The 24,820-nt window shown below is 25.3% G+C and overlaps 1 protein-coding gene across 2 annotated transcripts; it reads left to right on the top strand.

Annotated features, from left to right (window-relative positions):
• Window positions 1-1,616: 1,616 nt before the first annotated feature.
• Window positions 1,617-11,256, top strand: LOC114123721 (uncharacterized). Of its 2 annotated transcripts, XM_027986785.2 has the most exons (3): window positions 1,617-1,914; window positions 4,550-4,608; window positions 9,078-11,254. In XM_027986785.2, the coding sequence occupies exons 1-3, from the start codon at window positions 1,816-1,818 to the stop codon at window positions 9,592-9,594; spliced, it is 675 nt and encodes a 224-aa protein (XP_027842586.1). In that variant the 5' UTR covers window positions 1,617-1,815; the 3' UTR covers window positions 9,595-11,254. The 2 variants fall into 2 exon arrangements, with proteins under 2 accessions (XP_027842586.1, XP_027842587.1); XM_027986786.2 differs by lacking the exon at window positions 4,550-4,608 and having other exon boundaries at window positions 9,078-11,256.
• Window positions 11,257-24,820: the final 13,564 nt, after the last annotated feature.

The raw sequence follows: 24,820 nt of genomic DNA, 5'->3' as shown, positions 1-24,820 counted from the left end.
TTTACCCGCTCTTTTATACCATGCTAGAGGCCAAAAAAAAGGTGTTCGTCAGAATGAGATGGTAGGAAGGGACGAGGAATAAAAAAAAAAAAGAAAAAGAAAAAGCTGGCATTTTGGCGTTTCCAATTTTGTTTGCTGCTTTGAATAATTTATAAGAAGTTTTATTTTTTATTTTTTTTTATCGTAATTAATTATTACTGATATGCATGTTAATTATATCCAAGTTATTCCTGCTTATTATTATTTTTTTTGTATATTTTTGGGGTTATTTTACAGAAATGTTTCAATGATTTCGAGTTGAGATTCTATGAAACCAAGATCAAAACAATCCAGAAGTCTGATTTTTTGTATAAGTTATTGCTCTGTCAAGAATTTAAGCTCCAAACTACTGGAATTTTAATTTTAGCGTACATAAAATTTTCATAATATTTGTACGGAAAATTAAAAATCATTATGTATGTGTTTTGGAATTATTTTATATGTATTTTATATTTCCAAGAATTGATTAAAGCTTAAAACTTAAAATTAACCATAAAATGTTTAGAAGTTAAAAAGTTTAGAACTAAAATAAATATATCATAACTCACATTCATAACCATAAGTGATTATCATTATTATTATTCATTGCAAAGAATCTATAACTATCGATTACTGTATTATGTTTTTAAAACAACCTGTTCATTTCAAAAACTACTAAAAGTTGATGTGTTCAAATTAAAAACTTAATCTCTCTGACAATCAATGGTATAATAATTTTTATCTTTACACATATATTATATAAGCTATATTATTTATGAATAATGATTAATGATGTTAAGTTACAGATATTTATCCTTTTGAGGAACATTAATATTATTAGCAACAAAAATATATGTATTGCTATTAATATATTATATAATAATATATACATATGTTGATCTATACATTTGTACATTTATTGAACGGAAAAATGCACAGTAATTTAATCTGTGATCGGAAAAAAGGATCACGGAGCGTAGAATTTTTCCTTTCAATTGACTCCTTTAAATTGATTTATTCGTGCTCAATTGTTGACGGAAACTCTTGAATTTAATAAAAAATATATATAAACATATATAGTCACAAATACATCGATTTTATACCCTAGCAAACATGTATACACACATTCCAATTTATAACGCGCAACGTGTACAGCCTGTGCTAGACTGCTTGGTTGGAGGTGTAGGGACATCGTAATTCGTTTAAATTCGGATGGACATTTGAGGAGAATACCACATTCAGCACCCACACAAACATATAATATATATATAATTAAGGGTAGTCCAAGAGGAGAGTAGGTGTTACCGAAATCACGTTCGCGTTAGTCGGTCATGTTTATTCATTACGACTGCAGCCTCAAATAAAGACATAATAATATGGTCAGTTTATACGCATTGGGTATATGTACGTATTACATAGGACTACGTGAGCGTAAAAAAAAGATATATATATACATATATTAATAAATAAATAAAACAGAATCCCATAGTCTGCTTGAGAGGCAGTTGTGGTGACGGTGGAGAACAAAAGGTGGGAGAACGGCGTAATATAATAATATGATATCAAATCAACGAACCACGGCATTATCCGTCCATTCGGTTGTCAGTAAATGTTGTGGTTGTTGTTTTTTTATATACACGTCGTCGGAAGTCCTCAATTTTTATTGATAAATATGTTTAGAAAAATATTATATTTATATTAAAGATTCCCAAGAAAACAATTACTATATTTTATCATTTGACGATCAGCGTGCGGTTATCGGTAGTAGTTAACTTATTAATTTTCCGTTTGTTTGAAATGGGCAGCGGTCTGTGCAGAAATACAGGCAAAAGACCGAGGGCTGTACAGGAGTTTGATGGATTATATCGAAAGATTGTTTTCAATTATGCCAAACAGGTACAAACTGATTTTTTTGTATAATTATCAATACCTTGAGTTTGCATGGATTTAAAATACATTTAATTGAAAAAACAGTAAATTCATTACCTATGTTATAAATAAGTTAAAACTGCATTTAATAAAATTACAAACAGGTCAATGTTAGGAATATGATTTAAAATTGATTTAATTATAACAAATTAATACTTTATACTGTGTAGTTGTTGATTTTAAAACATAACTACAAATTTCCATTATTCATTATATTATAATAACACAATATATGAATAATATAAATAATTATTTGGATTTTCAATAATCTAAATACAATAGTTTCTATTATGTATAGAATCTACTAATATTTTATGATGTATTTATTCTATGTGTACTTAATTTTAAAACTACCTAATTTAGACTTTACCCGATGATATATTATTTTATATAATAAATTTAAAATTATTTATTAGGTAATGTAGAAAATAAGTGGTAATTTAATTTTTAATTTATTTCAGTGACTTATATATTTTATGAAATAAAAATACGAATAATAATATCTACTTTGATTAACCTTAGATTTAAATTAATAAAGTTTAACCAATGTATAGATAACGAATGTTATTATTATTTATACTTTTATAAAAGCATAATGATAAATTTGTTGAATAACAGTTTTTATAATGATATTTTTAATCATTTTAAAGTTATTATCATAAATTCATAACAAATATGTTACTGCCATGATAATGGGTTTGAAATAGTACCAATTTGATAAATAAATATATTTATTTTAATAAGCTATTAATATCTGTATTTTTTCTAAAATAAATTAATAGAGTCAAGTGTAGCTACACATCATTCAGACTTTAATTTCAATTTTTTGCTAAAGCTGACAAATGTAGATTTGTATTAAGTAAATTGTATCTAAAGGTTTTTTAAACTAAACAATTAAATATAAAATTATTATATTACAAATGTTATTAGTAAGCTATGAACAATTTAAGCTATATCTAAGTTCTAAATTTTATACAGATTGTAAACTTTTTCTTTATTTTGAATAAAAAAAAAGTTCCGAATAGTGAAACTATTCAGCTTTAATATCTAGTATAGTATAATAAATTCTAATTAAAAATTCTAATAACAAAATATAAAAAATTGCATTTAATGAGATAGGGGTTCTTTAAAAATGTAGATAATTGCATTTCGAAAATGCAAAAAAGACCTATATGATAAATTATAATAAAAATTAGAATAAGTTAATTATATCATGTTTATAAATTTATTAGTTAACAAGTAGTATTTGTACATTAAAATAATACACCAATAGGGAATATAGTACATTTCACGCGTTCATTAGAATATATTTGTACATTTCCATTACTTATTATTTATTTTAATCTTATAATTTTATAAATATTATTTCATTTAAAAAAGTAGTATTAGAAGAATATTATACTTGAAAATGAATGTGTCCCTATATTAATGTTTTTATTATTATCTGTTCATAAATTCTTTACATCATGTTAAATTATTTAAATTGGTTACGCTTGTATGAAATTTTACAAGAATACAAAAATTAGTTTTACCGATTTTTGGTGATGAATAGTTACGAAAAAACCTTGAATCTTTACAGACGGTTTCTTACGTGTGAATTTCCATTAAAAGAAACTCTTTCGATTTTACTTATATAAAATATGCTTTATTCATAATATATTTTAATAAAATGTACGATTTTTTTGTAACCCCTCGGTGCGATTATTTAATATGGAACATCTGCCAAAAATAATTAATCTCCCGCTTAGATTCTTAATGACGCATAATCCAAGGTCAAGTGATATTAATGCATTCATGTAATAATACAATATATTATTATGATATTATAAATATTAGAATATAATAATAATAATAATAATATTTTGTACTAAACTACCTTTTATATTTTAATCCTACATAATTTTAAATATTATTTATGACTTATGATATTCGATGTGACGTATTCAAATATTTTTTTACATAACTTATTTATAAAATATCTGTTATTGTAATTAATATACAGTATACGAGTGTGAGCTAAATATAAAAGTCCGTGTAAATTATCTTTATTAAATAATAATAATAATAATAAGCATCAAACTTACTCACATTCATCTAATTAAACACGATGCAAATGCCCATATGTATCCAATGCAATGAACAACTAACAATTAAACATATTGTATTACAATATCTGAAATTCTCATATTCAATATCTAATCTAAACCATCCAACCACAATGGAAATAGCACTCGGTGAACAAAACACACATCAGATTTATCACTTCTTCAAAGCCATCGGATATATTACTAAAATTAAAATTTAAAATTATTATTATTATTTTTCATCAATTAGTTATTAATCTATTTAAGATAATGTAATACTGTAAACACAGGCTAATGACCAAGTAGTTGAAGCCTCTATTTCTGAATAAAAATAAAATAATAATAATAATAATAATATTTTAATTAATTAAAGAATATAATTTATAAACTATTATGTTCCAAATAAATGTTAGATAAATTATTATGTAATGAAAAATGGAACTCTGTATTTAACTCTTACAGTTTTAGTAATGTGTTTTAAATGTTATAATAGAATTAATTATTAAACATACTTTTAGTGGACGCAATATTCAGACAAACGTAAGAAGAATGAAAAAACTAATACAAAAAAAAATAAGTAAGTCAAATATTATTATATGCGTATTAACAATAATAAAGAGAATAATATAAGATTATTTATATTGGAAATTTGTACAGTTTTATAGAATTACTGACGGGATCTGTGCAGTGCAGGATAGGCAATGTATTGACCCACCGAGTTTCAGAATTTTAACCGGCCCTAAAAATGTCATCGGCCCATTTTTCAATAATATAAAGTCATTAATTCATATTTATATACATTTTTGTGCTGTTAAGAGTAACAGAGTTTGGGGTATTCAAATATTTTCAACCATAAGTCGGCCTACCGAGTTCAACTCGGTAACTCGTTGGGCTTATCCACGCCTGGATCTGTGTATGGAATTTTATATTGTTTTGAAGTTTACTGATGAATAGGTTTGGTTAGTAATATTTGTTATAGTTATGTTAACAAATATCATAGATTTATCTACATACATCATCAAGATACCTTATTTTGTTTACAAGGTGATCCATTAGAATTGAGACAAGTGTCTATCCTAATTATATAAAATAGTTAGTTTTTGTTTTTAAAATATTCTTGTTAAATAATTTTTTATAATTTAAAACTAACATTTTGAATGTTCAAAACTTAGGGTAAAAATTAATATTTTCATATTATAATTTTTAAGTTTTTCACTCTTTTGAATGACAACATAGGTAATTATCGTCGTGTACGAGTACATTTTTAATTTCATATCTCTATGCAGAGTATTTTCAAAGTATTTCAATACATATATGGCTGTATACAAATTAAATTTAAAATGAATGATTTAAGAAGTTGTAATATAATAAGTATTAAGTAGACGATAAGTTGAGTAGTATTATTGGCATAGGGTCTCTTAAAAAATGTTTATCCAATACTTTGCTCTTAAAACTCTAAATAGTACATACTTATAACTACTTGTCTAAATTCTATTAAATCATGAATCAATAATATTTTAAATAAATTTAAAGTTGAAATAATAAGCGAGACATTTATTTATATTACCTTTTATAATTGTGTAAGGTAGATATTCTGATATTAGCACTACTTTTGTCCTGATTATAGTTCATAGTATACGTAATGTTGAATTTTGTAATTTTCTTGCAACTATATGAACCCTAAAATATTTGGAAAACAAAGTATTATCAATAAAAAATAGTATAATAATAATATTAATTGAACAGTTATAAGTGTTTATATATATAAATGTTAGCATTAAGTTATTTTCCACTCATGCAGAATTTAAAACTGTTATAATGAATTATATGAATATTTTTTTTAGAAACATACTATTATGTAACTCAACACAACAGTTAAATTTGCATTGATTTTACTTTTTTTATAGCAAAATAATTATTGTTTTGTTATAACTTATAAGAACGAGTCAAAATTTGTACAGGAAATACAGGGTGTCAAGAAAGTTTTGGAACGTTCTAAAAAACTATTTTTAAGAGTAATTTAGTTCAGTAAAGTTTTAAGAGTACCTACTTCTTATATCCTAAAACGTGATAGTAAATATACTAAAAAAAAAACCGTACACATCATTGTAATCACCAAATAGATTCAAAGTGCTGCTCAGAATCTAAAATTGAACACGTACAAAGTAAAATGTAATAATAAAATCTATATTTCTAAAGAAACAAACTTCAACAAGAAATCACTATATATACAATTATATAAAACGTCAAAACTAAACATTTAAAAAGTACTTGTATATAAAATGTAAATAGAATTAATTATTTTCGTTAATATAGAAAAATAATATACGAACATAATATTATTTTGTTATTCTAAAAAATATGTTTAAAATAGTAAACTTTAAATAGATAAATATTAAATAGCTAATGATAACTGATGATAGTAATTTAGTTTAGATTAACTGACCATGTTTATGGTGTTATAACTCTTAATACTGAGGAAAAATAAAATAAAATAAAAATAAAATTTAAAATCAATATAGAAAACAGATAAAAAAAATTAGAACACTAAAGCTTTGTAAGTAAGTACCTAATGAATAAGTAAGGCATTATTTTGTGGAATAAGGCTAATTAGATAGCAAACAGTGTAATACAAGAGTAATATTTCGTTATTTTCAACATAGATTACTGTTGAGTGTATAGATCACTTCGAACAGACGAGACGGTAGTAAATATGTCCATAGAATACAATGGTATAGGTGTCGTGCAAAAACAACAAAATGAAATTCATAAAACAACCGTGACACCATTATATATATAACGTTACATATATATATATATATGAAAAGACACGCTGTAGTCAATAAACTCCAAATCTTTCCGTGAAACTTTCGTCTACGCGTTTTATTAGACGATCGTTTCGAAAACTTTACGCAGGTATCTTAGGCTGTTTATTGGGAAATTAAAAAAAAAAAAAACAGAATAAACGTAAAACCATGTACGGACCATGTATATATATATATATATATATATATATATATATATATATATATATATATTCAAAGCTGTTAAAATGTATTAAAATGTTACAAAGGTATAACCCCGGTACAGTATCACTGACGCGATAATAAACTTCATCACTATTATATGCTTTATGTTCTGTTGGTCATTCGCATTATGAAATAGAATACTCAGTGGGACACGGGTATATGTAGCTTAATGCAGACAGTTAAAATTGGAAAATATCATATTGTACTTTGTACTTGAATATTAAATTTCATGATAAAGCACAGGAATAATATATTAGAGATGAACTCATAATTTCAAATTAATACAAATAGGAATATTTTCAAACCCTATAATATTGTCTATGTTATTATAATATAAACCCATGTTTTGTTGGTTTAGTATAATACATTTTAATACTTAGGTACTACGATGTAGTGATGTACAATTATAATTGAATTTTAACTTAAAATTTCGTGTTTTAATAACGTGTAACAACATAACTTTTATATAATATTATTTTTCTATTAAGATAAATTCATATCATTATTTGTTAACAATAATATTATACTCTATAATATTAAAAAATAATTCAAGTAATCATACTTTCATAATATTAATATATTGTTTATTTATGTATGGTTTTACAACCATGTGTGTTTTATTTTAATTTATTTATATTTTTTTTGAATCCAAATATAATTTTTATAATAGAAATAGAAAACAATGTTTCAACTTTCAACTTTGAACGTTGTTTATGTTAGTAATATGAATATAATTAGTATATTGATGATTTCATTCGTTCATCATTTAGGTAATTTAATTTAAAAAAATTAAATTTCTTAAAACTAAAAAACAACAACGAAAAGCGAGAATATTAATATTATGCTATACATATTAATTTTTAACTAAAATCTATTTTGTTATTTTGTTGTAATTCAAAAATGTATTGCAATAAATACTTAAAATTGTCATCAAATATATTAAAATTTTCTAGATGTATTTTTAAAAATATTTCGGTACTCTTAGAGCTATAGATATTCAATATTTTCGTCATATATATTTTTAGTGTTTTTTTTTTTTAAATACTAGATTTCAATAATACTTTGCAAAAAAAACTTTTTTTACGATATTCATCATAAACTGTTCTTACTAAAAAAAAAAAAATGTAGTGTTAATAAGCATTATGAACATTTATTGTTTAAATTATAACATTAAATAATCAAACGAAAAATAATAATTTTATTAATTTTTTGTAATTAAAAAATATTTCTTTAAATGACTTAAAACTTAAATTGCAATTTTAATTTGATAATTATATGAATATTATTAATTATTCATATTATTAATATGAATTTTTAATTTGATTTTTAAAAAATAAAATACAATTTTTGAATTTAATGCAATTGATGAGGAACACTCGATACTTTAAACAAAAGTCTAACTATACAGCAGAAAAACTTCTCCGACGTTATATTTTAGTTTCTAAGCATTATTTCGTGTAATTTGAAAATAATATATCCATATACTTTGCAAAAATAAAATAGAACACTAGTAGATTTTTAATGACAACTTTAATAGTTGTATAATTCTATTTTCTGCATATTGAGCAGAATATTTTAAAGAAATAATATTTTTTATATATATATAATATAATATATAAACAATAGAAGCGCAGTGGCGGACGGCTGCTACAGTAAAAATACTATAATATGGGGATTCAGCATAACAAATGATTTGTTCCGGAATGTAAAAAAAAAATGATGTTCTTGATGGGAACTTTACTATAATAAACAGTTTAAATTATTTGTTCCTTTCTGGATCTTTACACTATAATAACTTATTTTAGTTAAAAATCCAGAATATACCGCGTTTAAATAATTTATATAATATAACAATTATTTAACATCATACTGATAGTTCTGTTCCAAATCCCTATGCTTTATAATGTAAAAATTGTAAACATTTAGCACAGACGGACATACTATTATTATATAATTAATATTGTATACATTTTTCATGTTTACTCAAACCACGTATGTTTGATTTCATCACACTTAGGAAAAGGAGGAAGAAACCGATTATCAGCGGACCGTTTCCAGCAGATCCGGACCGGCTGCAAGGCGACAAGTGGCAGTATGTGATACTGACGCGATTGGACACAGAACCACCGCCCAAACGACCACCGCGGACCAAACGGCGTCACCGGCAAGATAATATGGCGAGCAGTGGCGTCTGCAGTAGTATCGTCCGTTGGGGATCTGAGAGGCGGCAGTCATTCGGTCGCAAACGACAACAAAAGCAGCAGTTGTTCGCCGACGAGTCAACGGAATCGATGTCATCCCGACGAGAAGTTGTCGATGGCGGCGGAACGGGTGAAAGTACGGCGGCGCCGGTGACGGCTGCTGTGAACAAAAAACCATTGCCGGCTTTCGACGTGTCCCTCAGTAAGTCATCACTATGGGTCGTTTTGTGGTCGGGCGCCCTCATCGCCGGCCGAACGTACGTAGCCCGACGAAACGGTTTACTAAAGTCCGTCGCACGAGCTAGTGCGATGGCCGACAATTTGTCGTCGTAACGTTAATAGGTAATATCGTCGGAAATTATAGTACAACCAAGTGTTTTAAAATAATATTTTTAAACTAATAATAATAATAATAATACTATTAATGTTTCTTCACCAATTACATACGTCATGTATAATTACAATTATAATTACAATAATGTAATCTGCGGAGTATTTATTTAATTGATTTTTCAAAATTTCAATGCGGAAAATCTTATTTTATTTTATTTATTATCACAATATTGTCTTTATTGACAAATCGTGAAACCTAGTACCAAAATCAATAGTGATTGTCCAAAAGTCGTTAGTTATTCTATTCAGATTGCTAACTATAACATTTATGTTGCATATTAAATCAGCATTTGAAAATACGTCCTATGTTAATTTGATTGTTGGTAGATAATCAGATCTAACCACTGGAGATGCTGAGAGCGCTACATTACTGATAGTAGCTAGGTATACATGGTAAAAATAAATAAATGCATTGCGCCTATATACCTACTTATCTCATTATATTTTGTTTTCAAAACTCAAACTAGCTCTGACATTCGAAAAAAATATCTAATATAATATATTATGAATTACAACGATAATAAAAGGAAAACCGTATAACTCTCCTGTCACATTATAAAATCTCATCTTGCCTAACGTGCCGATTTTATATCATCCAAATATACGTCGAAGGAGACATCTTACTATCGAGTTCAATTTAAGTGCACACTCGACGCATTTGAACGCCATAAAAACTGAACGCAAAACAGTTCAACGATTTATCCGGTAATAACATAGCGAAAGAAAAATATATATAAATAAAGTGGTAATGTAATGCCGAAAATCCTTCTAGCGCAGTGTTTATGACTTCCGCGGCTCGACGAATGATACTTCCGGTGTGTTAAAGCCAAGTTGCCTTGTCATCATTTTAGAAACAGGTCGTTCGATTTGAGTGGAAAAGCAAGGGAAGAGGGTGAAAATAAATATATTTAAAGGTTTGACGCTATGTAATGGCTCTATTCGATATGCGTATATAGTATATACTATATATTATAAAGAAATAACTTATAATATATTATATAGATCGTATATTTTTGTTTCTCAATTTTATTCACCATTCTACATACCCCGTTATTATAACGACATCGATAAAAAATGGGTCCGCACAATAATAATTAATAAGTATACGTATATATAGTTTTGGAGAATTTCTATGAATATTTCTCACAAATAATTTTTTTAATAGGTACATTAAAAATGTTTTTTTATGGACAATTTCATAGAACCCTCTATAAGTCTTCATAATAATGTCCATATTATATAGTTAAAACTTTAGAATATTTATTTTATGGACATTTTAATTTCTTGTTTTTATTGTATTGAATAAAAATAAATTATTTTATTCACTCAATATATTTGCAATGAAATTGCATTTTTTATACGTGTTTTGTTTGTAATTTGTAAACTATACCTTTGGAAATTTTTATTAGGTATAAGATTTAATGGTTTTAACTGGCGAGTGTCTTATAAAGCACAAAGATATTTTAACAGAAATGATAAAAATCAAAAATTATTTTAAAATTCAATTTTGATTTAATTTTGTTTAATAAATAACTAACGATTTGTATTATATGTCTAAGTCTATGATAAAAAGTAATTTTTAAACTCAAATAGTATACTTTAATATATTATATTAAATTTTAAATGTATTTTTTTTTGAATATTGTATTGTACATAAATTTAGTCTTATTCTATTATTAATGTATATTTTAGTATATATTTGTGTTTAAATTTGTTTGTGCATAAGTGTACTAGTGTGTTAGCTAAATGTATATATATAATTATTAATAATTATGAAATATAATTTTATTTTATTAAAATTTAATAAATTGTATTAACTACTGAATTAATAACTATGGTGTTAAAATTACTAGTAGTTACATGAATATTTGTAGGGAATAAAATACTTGACTATTTCATAACAACGTGTCCAATGAGATTTATATAAGTATTCATTAGTGTATATAAATTAAAAAAATTAACTTTAAGAAAATAAAAAACGCTAAATAATTTACATCTCAAATTAAGGAGATAAAAAATTTCGTACAGACGTATGAAGTACTATTGTATAGCTCTTATGGTAATATAAATAAATATAAATAAATATAATATACAGTACCAACGTTATTTTATATACAGAAATTAACGACTTTAACTAATTGAGCAAGGTTGAGGTGGAGTGAATAACAGTTTTACAAAATGTGGAACTTACGTTTTTGAATTATATAGGTTTGTAAACAATAATCAATTACACCACAAACGATTTGCATAATATATTATTTAGTACCATTTGTTTCAATTTTAGATTCTGAGAGGAGTTATAAATATATTGATTTTATAATGATGTGTTTTTTTGTATATATGAGTAGAAAACAACAAAATAAGTTGTTCATAAAATGCTTTGATTTTCAAAAACTGTTGTAGTTTTAGATGTAAAATTGGATTTAATTTGTATTCTATAAACTCTAAACTTAAAATTTTCAATGCTTATTTTTATAATTTGGAAAAATAAACAGAAAATAAAGAAAACCGGGAATTTTAATACAAGTATAATTTTTGACAAAATCAATTTTGTTTTTTTTTCGTGAAACTTAAAAATGAAAATCTGTAGATAATTGAAATTTTTATCAAATGTGAAAAATTTATTATCGTTTTCTAATTATAATAAAATTTCAAAATATTTAGAATATTTTAAAATTATTTATAGGCATATAACATTTTTAAATTTTTTTTTAGTTGTATCGACATGTATAATGAATATTACTGTGGTCATTCTGATTTTTGTGCGATACAGAGAGCGTTATTATTTGTGCGCAACTCCGATAATATTACCATGATGTTATTTATGAAACCGTTGCTTATGTGGTAAGATTAGAAGATAAGAGATAAAATAAACTTAGATATTATGTGGTAGTACTCACAAGACATATTCATGTACATCGTATCTGTACGCAGAGTGGATACTCTTTCTTGCCTATTAGATTCTGAACGGAGTGATGAATGTATTGATTTTACAATGATGTATGTTTTTTTTTTTTGTTGTTTTTGTTTTTGTTTTTTTTTTTTGGTGTCTGTGTACACTGTACAGCATAACTAGTCGAAATAATGCTTCAATTTTAAACTTCGGGGGTGGTTTCCGATGGAAAAGTGAATATCCTTGATGCATTATAGAGGTAAAAAGTAAACATTTTCCAACAGTTTTCAAAAAAATCGAGAAAAACAAAAAAACGGGAATTTTTACGCAAAACCAGTTTTCGACCGAATCGATTTTTTATATGGTTGTAATTCAAAAACTAATCACTGTAAATACTTGACATTTTCACCAGATGTTTATGTTAGTGTTATCTATATACAGTTAAATTTTCAAAAAATTTTGACTTTTTTGAGGTTATTTATAGACCACTGAAATTTTCGATTTTTATGCGAATTTTTTTTTGAAGTGTCAGTAAAAACTTAATACAAGGTTCCTTATGAGTTGTTCTTATTGTAGCTAAAAAAAATTAAAAATCGTTAGTTACAATTTTTTTTTATAAGCGTTTATAGTTCAAATTTTTACGAAATCTGTCGAAAACGCGAAAATTTGCAAGTAATTTTGAAGTTGAAAAATCATAAAAATGTTTGTGTTAATAACTAAGAATTGAAAATACAACACTAAGTATTCCATAAGTTTTCCTTCAAGTATCTATAGAGAAAACTCGAAGCATCATTATAAGCAAAATTTTAAGTGCGTTTGAATTTTAAATTTTTACGAAATCGCGTAACGATAACGATTTATCCTCAAACGATATTAAATATTTGTTATTATTCAAAAAGTATAAGTCGTAGATACTTGAACATTTTACCAGTTATTTAGATTGAAATTTTCTTTACGTGATTTAATTTTCAAAATATTTTGAGTTTTTTTGAGCTATTTATAGACAACTGAAATTTTCAATTTTTTTGAAGTGTCGATAAATTTTTTTTGGCCCTATCAAAATACTTGAAAGTGTTATACAAAGTTTCTCATATGTTATAATTATAGTGATTAAAAAGTTATAAGAATACATAGGCACAATTTTTTTTTTATTAGCATTTGAAGTTCAAATTTTGACGAAAATTCGTCAAAATTATGAATATTTGCAAATTATTTTGTAGGTATAATTCATAAAGTGTTTGTAGAGGTAGCTAAGAGTTGAAAATTTAATACAAGATTTTTCATAAGTTTAGCTTACAATAATTATAAAAGAACTTAAATTTTGGTGTATTCAGGCCATTAAAACATAAACCACCTTTTTCACCAACCTCTGGAAATTATATCCTAGGCTGACAAATCATCTTCGTTCAGAATCGTTTTTCGTATACAATGATACCTATCATTGCATTGAAATTTAACCTACCCTAGTCCGAGGTCAACCCCATCCCCTAATGTACAGCAGAACGGTAGCCATTTGCCCGATTTTTTTTATTTTATATAAATATCGATTAAAAATTATTTTTTGGGAAGAAATGTTTGAAAATTGAATTCAAGATGTCATGAAATATACTCTTTATCTGTATGAAAATATTAAAAATATATAGGCATAATTTTTTTAAATGTATTATGAAGTTCACATTTTTTCAAAATCACAAAACATTGTTACCTATTTCATAGCTAGAAATGCATAAACATTTTCCTTTATACATCTAAGTTCTGAAAATGTAATACAAGATAACTCATAAGTAATTTATATTGGTACCATAAAATCTAAAAAGTTTATAAAGATGATTATTTTTTATAGCCATTTTAAGTTCCAATTTGGAAAAATAATTTATGTATACGATAAATAACAATAAATTAGTTATTTTTTTATAATTTAAAAGCATTATTTTGGGAACTTAAACTTTTATGTATTTTATATAATTACAAATTTTAGTATGCGCAATAAAATTTTTGATTTATTTAAAATAGTATCTATATTCTATAAAGAAATTCTACGAATCTATTTTTACAGTTTTATAGTATTTGCAGGTTTTTTTTTTTGTGAATACGAACAATATAATTAATATTATATTATTTGTTATAACATAATACAACAAAATCAACTTTTATAACAACTAATAAATAGATATTAATCTACAAAAATACTTCAACCTTATTGAGATAGGATAGATGAACAAAAAATGAGAGAAAAGAGCCTATGACGTTCGTGAGAATTAAATTATTATAGCTATACTGGTCATCTGTATTCACTTTACCATAGCTGGTACTGCCCAATCGAGTGCAGTGTTAGATAAGGGTTGTAGGCACACAATAACAGCGACTGACAGATAGTGACGACACGACCTAAACGGACTGCGAGAGAGATCCGTGTGATGTCATGCACCTGGGTGGTAGAGGCTGCGACGGGTGATGGTGCAAATTCAGGCACTTGAAATAAAGTGCAACGGCTGGAACGGATGGCGGCCGATCGCTCGTACTCAACCGACAGGATGCTATGGTGAAAATTCGATAAACCAGTACAGTGGGTTCTTATTCGATACGTCGTTTTCACCTTGGTGCTTCAACGATCGAGTTCAAATGATCGGTCACCAATGCCGTACACAGAAGCGCCCGGAAACGCTGAGACCGGTTGCAAGTATGTCTTGTAATAACCAACCGTAACGTCAACGGCGCTACATAGTGTCACGAGCATCCGTTCCGCTACCACTTACCAAAATCTGCCCCCATGATGTCGTGTTGTTTCTACCATCCACAGGTACCGATGAGCCGCGTCGATTTTCAACATTCGGTATCTGTGGCGTCCGTCCTCGCATCCATCGTGCTAGCAACAGAAGCCAACTAGTCAGCCTCGTGGTCCCAATATACATGTTATCCTGCATTAAAATCGATATATCCGTCACAAAATGTACGTCTGAAAAACACGACCACAGAAAACGTGATATAGATAGCCTAGCACACCGCCTTACAGAATTGTGCGCTTTCGGTCTTTCCCTTTTTTATGTCCACCAATCCGAACATCTGTCAAGCTCGACTTCTCTTCTGCTTTTTCTCAAACCCAGATCTTAGTAACACAGTGTCCCACAACATATGATCTTAAAGACCCTACGTACTAACTTATCTACTTTTTTGAGTTTCTGTTTATACTTTATAAATAAACTCCATGTAAAATAAATATCATTTTTTCATCATTCCAAAATGTATTAGTAAAATAAAATAAAAGAAAAGAAAACTTGCATCACTTAAAATGTTGAACTAATATATAGTCGTATTTATAATTACTATTATAATTACAAATATCATCATTAGTCATTACCTATTTATTAACTGGAAAAAAATAGCCATAATGTTATAATAATTTTCAGTTAAAAATTGTGTCTTAATGTATAAAGTTTAAAAAAAAATTAACTATGATTACAATTCTATCTTAAACGTTAAATACAGATTTTGAAGAGTTAAAGTAAAATACTTTTAAAATTAAAAATTATTATTACTATGATAGTTACAAAATCTTGCAATCGCTATTTGAAAAATAATATATTGAACACATTTGTTATGCTAATCTCCATAACGTATAAGTGCAAGTCCCTAAACGCTGATTCAGTTAAAAATTATATTTATTTTTAAAACAAGAAAAAGAGTATAAAATTTAATAATTGTAAATTAAAATATATTATAATTTATAATTTTTATATCCAAAAATATTAGTTATATTTTAATTTTTGGATCTTGATATTTTCCTATAATGATGTATAATATTAAAAAAAAACATAGGGAAACTATTTAATGTATACAGGAGAAAATTTACAAAAGCTACGTTAATTTTCCAACCAAATTCAGTTAGTGATAAATTATGAAAAAGTTCCAAATTTATACGACTGTGTAGTGTGTGATGGATTTAGTTTTACTAATTTGGGTACATATATTTTAGTGAAAATAAAAGGTTTTTTTTATACTGGTTGCAAAAAATTGCAAATTAGTTGTAAAATATTGATATATAAGTTGGATATAGACATATAGAGGATCCAAATATACCTACTTATAAATTGTATAATAATACGATTTAAATTAAAGTTTAAGCAGGATTTATTTTACAAATTTTACACACTATTTGTAACGTCATATTTCTACAAATTCTTGTAATCGATAAAACGATTGACTAATAATTAGGGAAATAATTCATTTGTTTCGTATTTAATCGTATTGTTGTTGTTTTAGGAACCCAAAAAAAAATTGGAGAGTCATATTACAAAATAGACATTAGTACTATTTATAATTTATATACATACAATAATTCTTATTACATCAGAAAAACTCTATTTGTGTAGAATGTAGATGTATGCAAATAATATAATATAGCAATTATTGGTGTGGTGAGAACGTGCTCGTTAGTATATAATTATATGCTGAAAAGTGTCGAGGATAGGGAGCGTTATAATAATAATGAAATAAAAAAAGAGATCAACCGACAAATAAGTTTGCAAACATAAACAAAAATAAGCGAATTCTACGTATTGGATAGCGATTAGCATGTGCCACCACTGCCGTTTTTAGATATGTGACGCGCAAGTGGAATTGTAAACATACGTGCCACGAATGTATTCGTGAATGTATAATACATGCATGTAAACTGTAAAGATAATAAAAACTAAAGAGAATGAAGGCATCTCGCCTTGTCTCGAAAGGGTTAGTGGTCTTTGAGCACAATGCCATGGCAAGGTGGGTGGTGACGAACGAGACGAGTTTTGTCGTCATATATAAAAACCAATATCATTTTTTTCGTATCTGTACAAAACCATGTATGACACAAAAGCGTTTTATGGTGGCCTTTGCAGCACCATTTTTATAGTCTGAAAACTTTGTCACCCGCGGGAATCATTGCGTGCCGTTTTTACACATCCAAAGAGCCGTTAAAATGTGTTTAACGTTTGCCGTACCAACAAAGTAATGTTTTCAGTTTTTCAGTGAGAAACTTGACGATGCATTTTTAAGTCTATTATCGGTCTTTAAAAAAAATGCTTTATATTTTACCTACATGATTGCGAAGTAAATATAACCCTAAATGTTCACAAAATCAGATGCCTTTGTTTCTTTCTTAGTAATTTTCAGTTAACAATAGAATGGTGTCATGGGAAAAAGATTTTGAACAAAAATTCATATTTTCTATTTCATGCGAATTACAAAAAGAGTTACTAAAATAAATAATTAATTAATAGTAAAAAATTCTAGTATAGTTATTTTAATAAAGTTTTGTAAATATTTCATATTATATTGCTTAAAATTAATTGATCAGCAGAAAGTTAAATATATATATATTATAAAATTAAGTAATTTGGTAAAAAAAAAATCACCCATTTATGTGATACTGAAGTCTTAAATGGTTACGAAGCGAGTCTGATGGCATTTTCTTTAGCCTACTCGACAATATAATAATATAGTGCCAGTTGCAGCAACACTATAGAGAAACGACAGAAACCGATATCCTAATAATAATAATATATATGAGGTAGAAAGACAATCAGCGGATCTCGCAGAACTATCGCCTGTCGCCGAGGGTAATTAGTACTGATGGCGGAATCCATTTGGTGACTTTATAATAATTGGCAGTGTAATGGCAAGGCTATGAGAGACGCAAATTTCAGGGGTTAAACGAGCCGGTAAATTGAATTTATATCCCTATCGTTCATCCATAATACTAGAAGATATAATTTAACGTGTATACCTAATATTATAGTGTATGCATTGTGGTTGTATACTTATAATATTACATCATATTTATATATATTATAATAAACATATTCTATGTATATTGTATACTGCATAGACATTAACTCGACTCAAATCTTCATACTAAATTATAGCATCTTAATAATATAAGATAACTAACTATTCTTACCAATAGTGATGGCCCCCTTCACGTGTGTACCGAAATGGTTTTCAGTGTTAACACTTAGGTACCAAAAATCAAATTCTCTAATAATAATCTATATTATTTTTTTTATAATATTATGACTAGGATTTAAACGTAACAGTATGTTTTTTTGTAACTTCTGATTATAGATTTTCTCAGTAATATTATCCACAAATCACCTCATGATGATTTAAATGACAGTGTTTTTATTTTGCATAATATGTTGGACAAAATGCATATTATTTTGAATATAAAAATGCGAAAAATGCATGTTTTATGGTATATTTTGTTACTAGACGATTTACGTCATGTGATGTCGAATGGAGTTTTATTAAGAACATAATATTAAGGTATAATTAAAGATCTTACAGTTTTGATAACATGAAATTATTTCGTGTAATACGTTTGAATAACGTTAATATGGTTAAGAAAAAAAAAATATATTTTTAATGTATATTTCATAGTTTTGGTGTATATTATATTATTAATTGCATATTTTTGCATATCTTTAATGAGTCCAATACACATTTTACAATTTTTTATTAAATATAAATCCTAGCCCAACTTATAATAAATGATAATACTTAGAGAAAATTACTAATATACGTACTTATTATTTAATTGTGTTTTATTTAATGTATAGATATTAAGTATCTATAATAACTATGTTTTTAATACTCTAGAATGTATTTTACTCATATTACATACTACTGATATTATATTGTTTAGATTATAATCATTTCATTTATACAAAGTGGAAAATTATATATAATGCATAATATAATAAAACTAAAGATACTTTATTGAATAGTTTTTTAAGTAAATTAAGTATTACGTATTTATGCACTTATGTTTATAATATTGGGTTATATTAATTTTCAAAAATAAAACATTAAGGTTGTCTATATTTATCATTAGTTATTTACTTATATATTTTTTTTCTATTACTTTTCATTTTTTTTTTTTAACCTAAAATATTTTAAAATGAATAATATAACATTTATTTGATATTTTTAGCACATTGTAAATTATAAATATACACGCTTATAGTTCATACTTGATTTAATATTACAAACAACAAAAGACTATTGTTTTATTACAAAAAACTGACTTTTATATAAGTTAATTTTGAAAAATAATAAAATTTGCTGTACCTTATAGAATTTATTATAAGTATTCTTGAAGATATTCTGATGTTTGTCCATATATTGAACAATAGAACATCAAAGAAATAACTGTAGTACTTTTTGAAGAGCTCCTATATGTGAGTGTTAAATTAGGTTTTCAAATTACCAGTCATCAAGTTTCAAAGCATTTTTTATTTTATATAAAAAGTATTTCCATCCATATAAATTCTTATAGCAAGCAATTATGGAGTCTACTAAAGATAACACTTTATTTCTATGATAAAAAATATTCTTGTAATTACCTATGTAATCTTAAAGTTAAAATAAGTTTATAGTTTATGTACTTTTATTTCCCTTTAAAATATGTCAATAAATAAAAAATTACTTATATAAAGCTTAAAATTATTTAAAGATTGCTCAATAAAAAATAATAAGACTTTTCTTTTGTTTTAACAATATTTAAAAACATAATTTACTAAAAAAATGTGTAAAACTTTGTGAAATTAAATGATATATTGATCTTTATCAATATAGTATTATGTCATGATTACTACTTCTTTATTTTATTATTAATATGGATATTATGTTAATTAAAAATATGATTTTTTTTGTATTTAATTTCGTATCTTTTACATGTATAATATGTAGTAAATGTATGATAAGTGATAACAAATAGCATTTTATTATTTCAACAACATATTAAAAGGGACATTATATAATGTCTTAAGGATTTTTTAACAACATTTTATCTTTACTTTAAAAAGTTGAAAATTTAAAATATAAAAGAAATATCGTAAAAAAACAAAAATAATATTTTGAAAATGATAAAATTTATGTTTAAAAAATGCTAATATCAATAGTTGATGAAAATTTTAAGTACAGTAGGTACAGCTATTCATTTTTGGATACAAATTGTAATTTATCCCTATTTTTTTTCTGAATTGTTTTGATAAGATTTTTACTTTTGACCATTTAACCCAAGTACCGATTTGCTATTACAAATCACCATCTAACTTGAAAATCTAAACATTTTTACTGCTTCTATATTGGACATCAGAAATAAAAAAATACACATCATTGTTAACCTGATTTAATGAAATATCCATAGCTCTAGTCAAATTATAAAATGATAAAATAAAGTAGGTTAGTAGGTACTATATATTTTAAGTACTTACACATGTCAAATAAATTGTAAATACCGGAGTTTATCAAAGGATTTATTGTGACAGTTGGTTCTACTAAAGGCTTTTAAAGATGAAAACTATGTTTTTTAGTGATAATGGCCAGTTAGAATCTAATATTAAACAATTTTAAATAATTTATTGTAAACATCAGAAACAATGACATTTAATTATTCAACAGATAAGAATTTTCATTATAATTTTATGATATTAATTATTCCTAAATAGTGTGTATATTATTAATTATCTAACTTCGAGATAATTATGGATTACTCTAATAATAATTAAGATTGTATTGACTCATAAATAAAATAAATACCAAAAATATAATGTGTATTTTTTTACTTTTATCATTTGATTAAAATAAAATTACTAATTAAAATAATTTGGTCGTATTTATTTTAATCGTTCTATTATTATTTATTATTTTATTAAATACGAAGTTAATTAAATCATTTGTTTATAAATGTTAAGAAAATGTGTATTACTGTCATCACATTAAAGTTTGGTAATATTCAAAATACAGAACATTGCATTTTGCATACTATATTATTTTTGGTTATAGTATTACTTTAAACGATGCACAGTATAACGGTTTTATTTAAAATTATTATTATCATTATTATTGATGTTTATTTTTTATTTTTCTGCTTCTTTTAAAAAGATTCCATAATCTCAGTAAATGTACCCGAATATTTAGACAAATCTAAATTCGACAAATGCAATTTCACTGCGATGTGACGTGTGTTGTTAGACCTCCCATTACATTACTTTTCATACACTACAACCACAGTAAGCTATTCCATTCCGAAAATACAAACGAAATCGTTTATCCGACCATTGTAAAAAAGTGTTTGTCTATATTGAGTTTTTTATTTTATTGTACACTTTATTCTTATCACTTAAATATATTCAAGATATTGTCATAACTCCTATGAGATCATCCGTTGATAATATTATTATGTTCAGTTTGTACTTTCCTGTGGTTTTAGCGGTTTGCTGTACGTTTATCCATTAGGAAGCTCTAAAGGGCTGATGATCTTAACGATATTAAAGTCTGGCAATATAAATGATACAGCGCTATGACTGGGAGTGAAGAAATAGACGAAGAGGGACTGCGTTGGCAGATACCGGATAATGATGATTGATACGGACAGATATTATTTGTCTCATGGTTCCAACGATACCATTTCGTCATAAAATCGCGGATTAGACGTCCGTAAGAGTTTTGAAAAGAAGGCGGTCTTTGAATGGAGAAAATGTTATTTATATAAAGATGTTTTGAAGCGGAATCTAACCTTAAAAATAATGGTAGAGGCGTTTTTTCTTTTAACCAAGTGTCTTGGAATTGTTTTATTAATTATTGTTTATTTATCATATTTTTTTTTTTACATTTCATTGGTTAAATTAAATTAAACTATTAAAGTGAACCCATATTTTTATTTTTAGGTCGTTCTTAAAAAAAAAATAATAGAATGTTTTATGTTGATTGAAATCTTTAAATGCCATACAAAAACATACATCTACCTACAAGAAAATTAATTTTATTATTTCTAAAATATTATAGTATGTAATATGTATAATATAATAATATATATTATGTGAAATTCGTAACAGTTATTTTATTATTGAACATTTCAAGATAAAATTATTTTTGAGATATTTTAGAGTAGTATAGATAAATATTTATTAACCAATTATAATTAAAATAATATGTATATCCAAGCAATTTTTTGGTATTTTATCGATTTTTATTTTTATGAAATTGTAACTACTATATTATGGTTTTAAACAAGTTTTAAATTAAAAGCTTAAAAAAAATAATTTATTAAAGAGAGGGAGAATATTAAAATTTGTAAATAACTTTTTATTTGTATTTTATAACGCTTACACTGAATTAAGACATTGTACTGTTAATTAACCAAAAATTGATAACATTTTAAAACGAACTTTTTTGTTACTCAGAAAAAAAATCATACTGATATATACACTCTGACCTTTATAAGTCTAAAACTTTTTGAATTTTACACAAACTATACTATCAAAATATTTTAAGAAATTACTATAGATAATATAATGTTATAAACTTATAACTTTTACAATATAAAAAAGTTTTTAAGACATGCCCATGTAATTATTACATAAAAATTGCAATTAACTACTTGAATTGATTCAATTTTATCACTGAATTTATTGTAGTCAAGATCATAATATATATGTTTAAAAAGTTTGTTGAATCGGATTTTATTTTATATGTACTTACATATACAAAGGTTCAATTTTAAATGATTAAATTTAAATTTAATTAGTAAAATACCATAATAAATAATTAAATTAGCTATGTAATTAAGAATTATGATTATTATTGATTTAAAAATAAATGAAAGATACAATTTTTCCTATTAGGTTCATTTTATTAATGTATCTACTATATTATGTACCTATTGGGCATTATAATATAATATTGTATGTAATATGAATAATATTTAAATAATGGTGATGTTTCTTAAAACATAAATATATTTACTGGAGTTCTAGGATAAATTAATAATTTAATTTAATATCTTTATAAATATTTGAAGGTTTGGACTTATTGTACTTTTATAAAATATATAGGTACTGTATACTATATGTTATATAATTGAATTTATTCATATTATTATATTATACGCTTCTTGTCGAATCAATAAATAAAAACTCAGATTATAATTTCTACAAGTATTTATGTCTTATTTATGTTATAAGCTTATGCTTATTTTTAGTGCAATGTTATTTTTGAAATTGTTTTTAAAAATATTATAGATAAAAAGTTAAAATTTTGAAACATAATATAAAATACAACTGATATCCAATTGGTTAATAAAATATATCAAACAATTTAAAATAATTTAGAAGTTTATTATTTAAAAAAATTAAAATATGTTTTTTGAACTATAAAAAATTAGCATATTAAGTTAACATACTAATTTACAGTTAAGGCTAAGTACTGCAATACATTTATGGGTAACTATTTAGGCGGTAGGTGCCCAATGAAATCATGTAAGGTACATTTGTCCTATGACATTTCATATAATTTTTATAGGAAAGTGAACATTATATATTATACAATATACATTTAAGGGAAAACGAATAATAATATTAATTTAGGTATTTTTATTTTGATAAAGTTATTAGTAAAGATATTATGAAAGCTACTATAATGTTATAATACATTATATATGTAATACAGGTACATTGTTAAACGACAAATATCGAGTTGGTCTAGGTTATTTTATTCACTGTACCAAGTCATTATGTATAAGATTTTTATAGTTGATTCTTAAAACTATTCAAAATTGGGAAATTTGTAAATCCAACATGCATATAAGCATAAGCATATTGGACTTCAAGACCCTGCCAGTAATGTTGATAATAATAATAAATTTTATAATAGTATACCTTCTATAACACCATTGAAGTTATGTTTAGTATTCGTGGTACATACTATCTGAACAATAAAAATATCTATACAAATAATATGATGTGAATAAAATCTTTCCATCATGTCGCATTAACGTGACAATTTTAACAAGGGGTTGCTTAGATTTTACATACTTACATTTAAGTGCAGAACTGGCATAATGGTAGTATGCTTTTAAAAACTCATAAAAGAAGTGTGTTTATATTTTATACGATTATATAGAACTACAGTCTTTACTGATTACTTAAAATTTTGAATATCATAACATTCATAACGAAATTAACGATTAACAAAATACCTATACTGAGTTAATAAATTTATTATTTTTTACACATTATAATAATTCATAATTAATAGCGGAGTATTTAAGATTTTCCGTCTATAGTCACTTACCAATTTGCCACCTTTCCCTCCTCATCCCTTAATTGTTTATAAATTAATATAAAAATATAATATACAGACAAGACTCGACAACTCGAACCTCGATAACTCATAAACCACCTCGATAGCTCGAATTAATTTTTACCCCCTTAAAATTAAAGTTATTGAGAC

Source organism: Aphis gossypii, chromosome 2, assembly GCF_020184175.1.
Source record: "Aphis gossypii isolate Hap1 chromosome 2, ASM2018417v2, whole genome shotgun sequence".
Taxonomy (NCBI): domain Eukaryota; kingdom Metazoa; phylum Arthropoda; class Insecta; order Hemiptera; family Aphididae; genus Aphis; species Aphis gossypii.
The sequence above is the reverse complement of the archived record's forward strand: the minus strand, read 5'-3'. Positions and strand labels throughout refer to the sequence as shown.

Bases quoted from the DNA above. Each gene is read 5' to 3' on its own strand.
- LOC114123721 (XM_027986785.2), top strand. From the start codon at position 1,816: ATGGGCAGCGGTCTGTGCAGAAATACAGGCAAAAGACCGAGGGCTGTA. The intron at 1,915-4,549 runs GTACAAACTGAT...ACATACTTTTAG, and splicing joins TTTTCAATTATGCCAAACAG to TGGACGCAATATTCAGACAA. The intron at 4,609-9,077 runs GTAAGTCAAATA...CATCACACTTAG, and splicing joins ACTAATACAAAAAAAAATAA to GAAAAGGAGGAAGAAACCGA.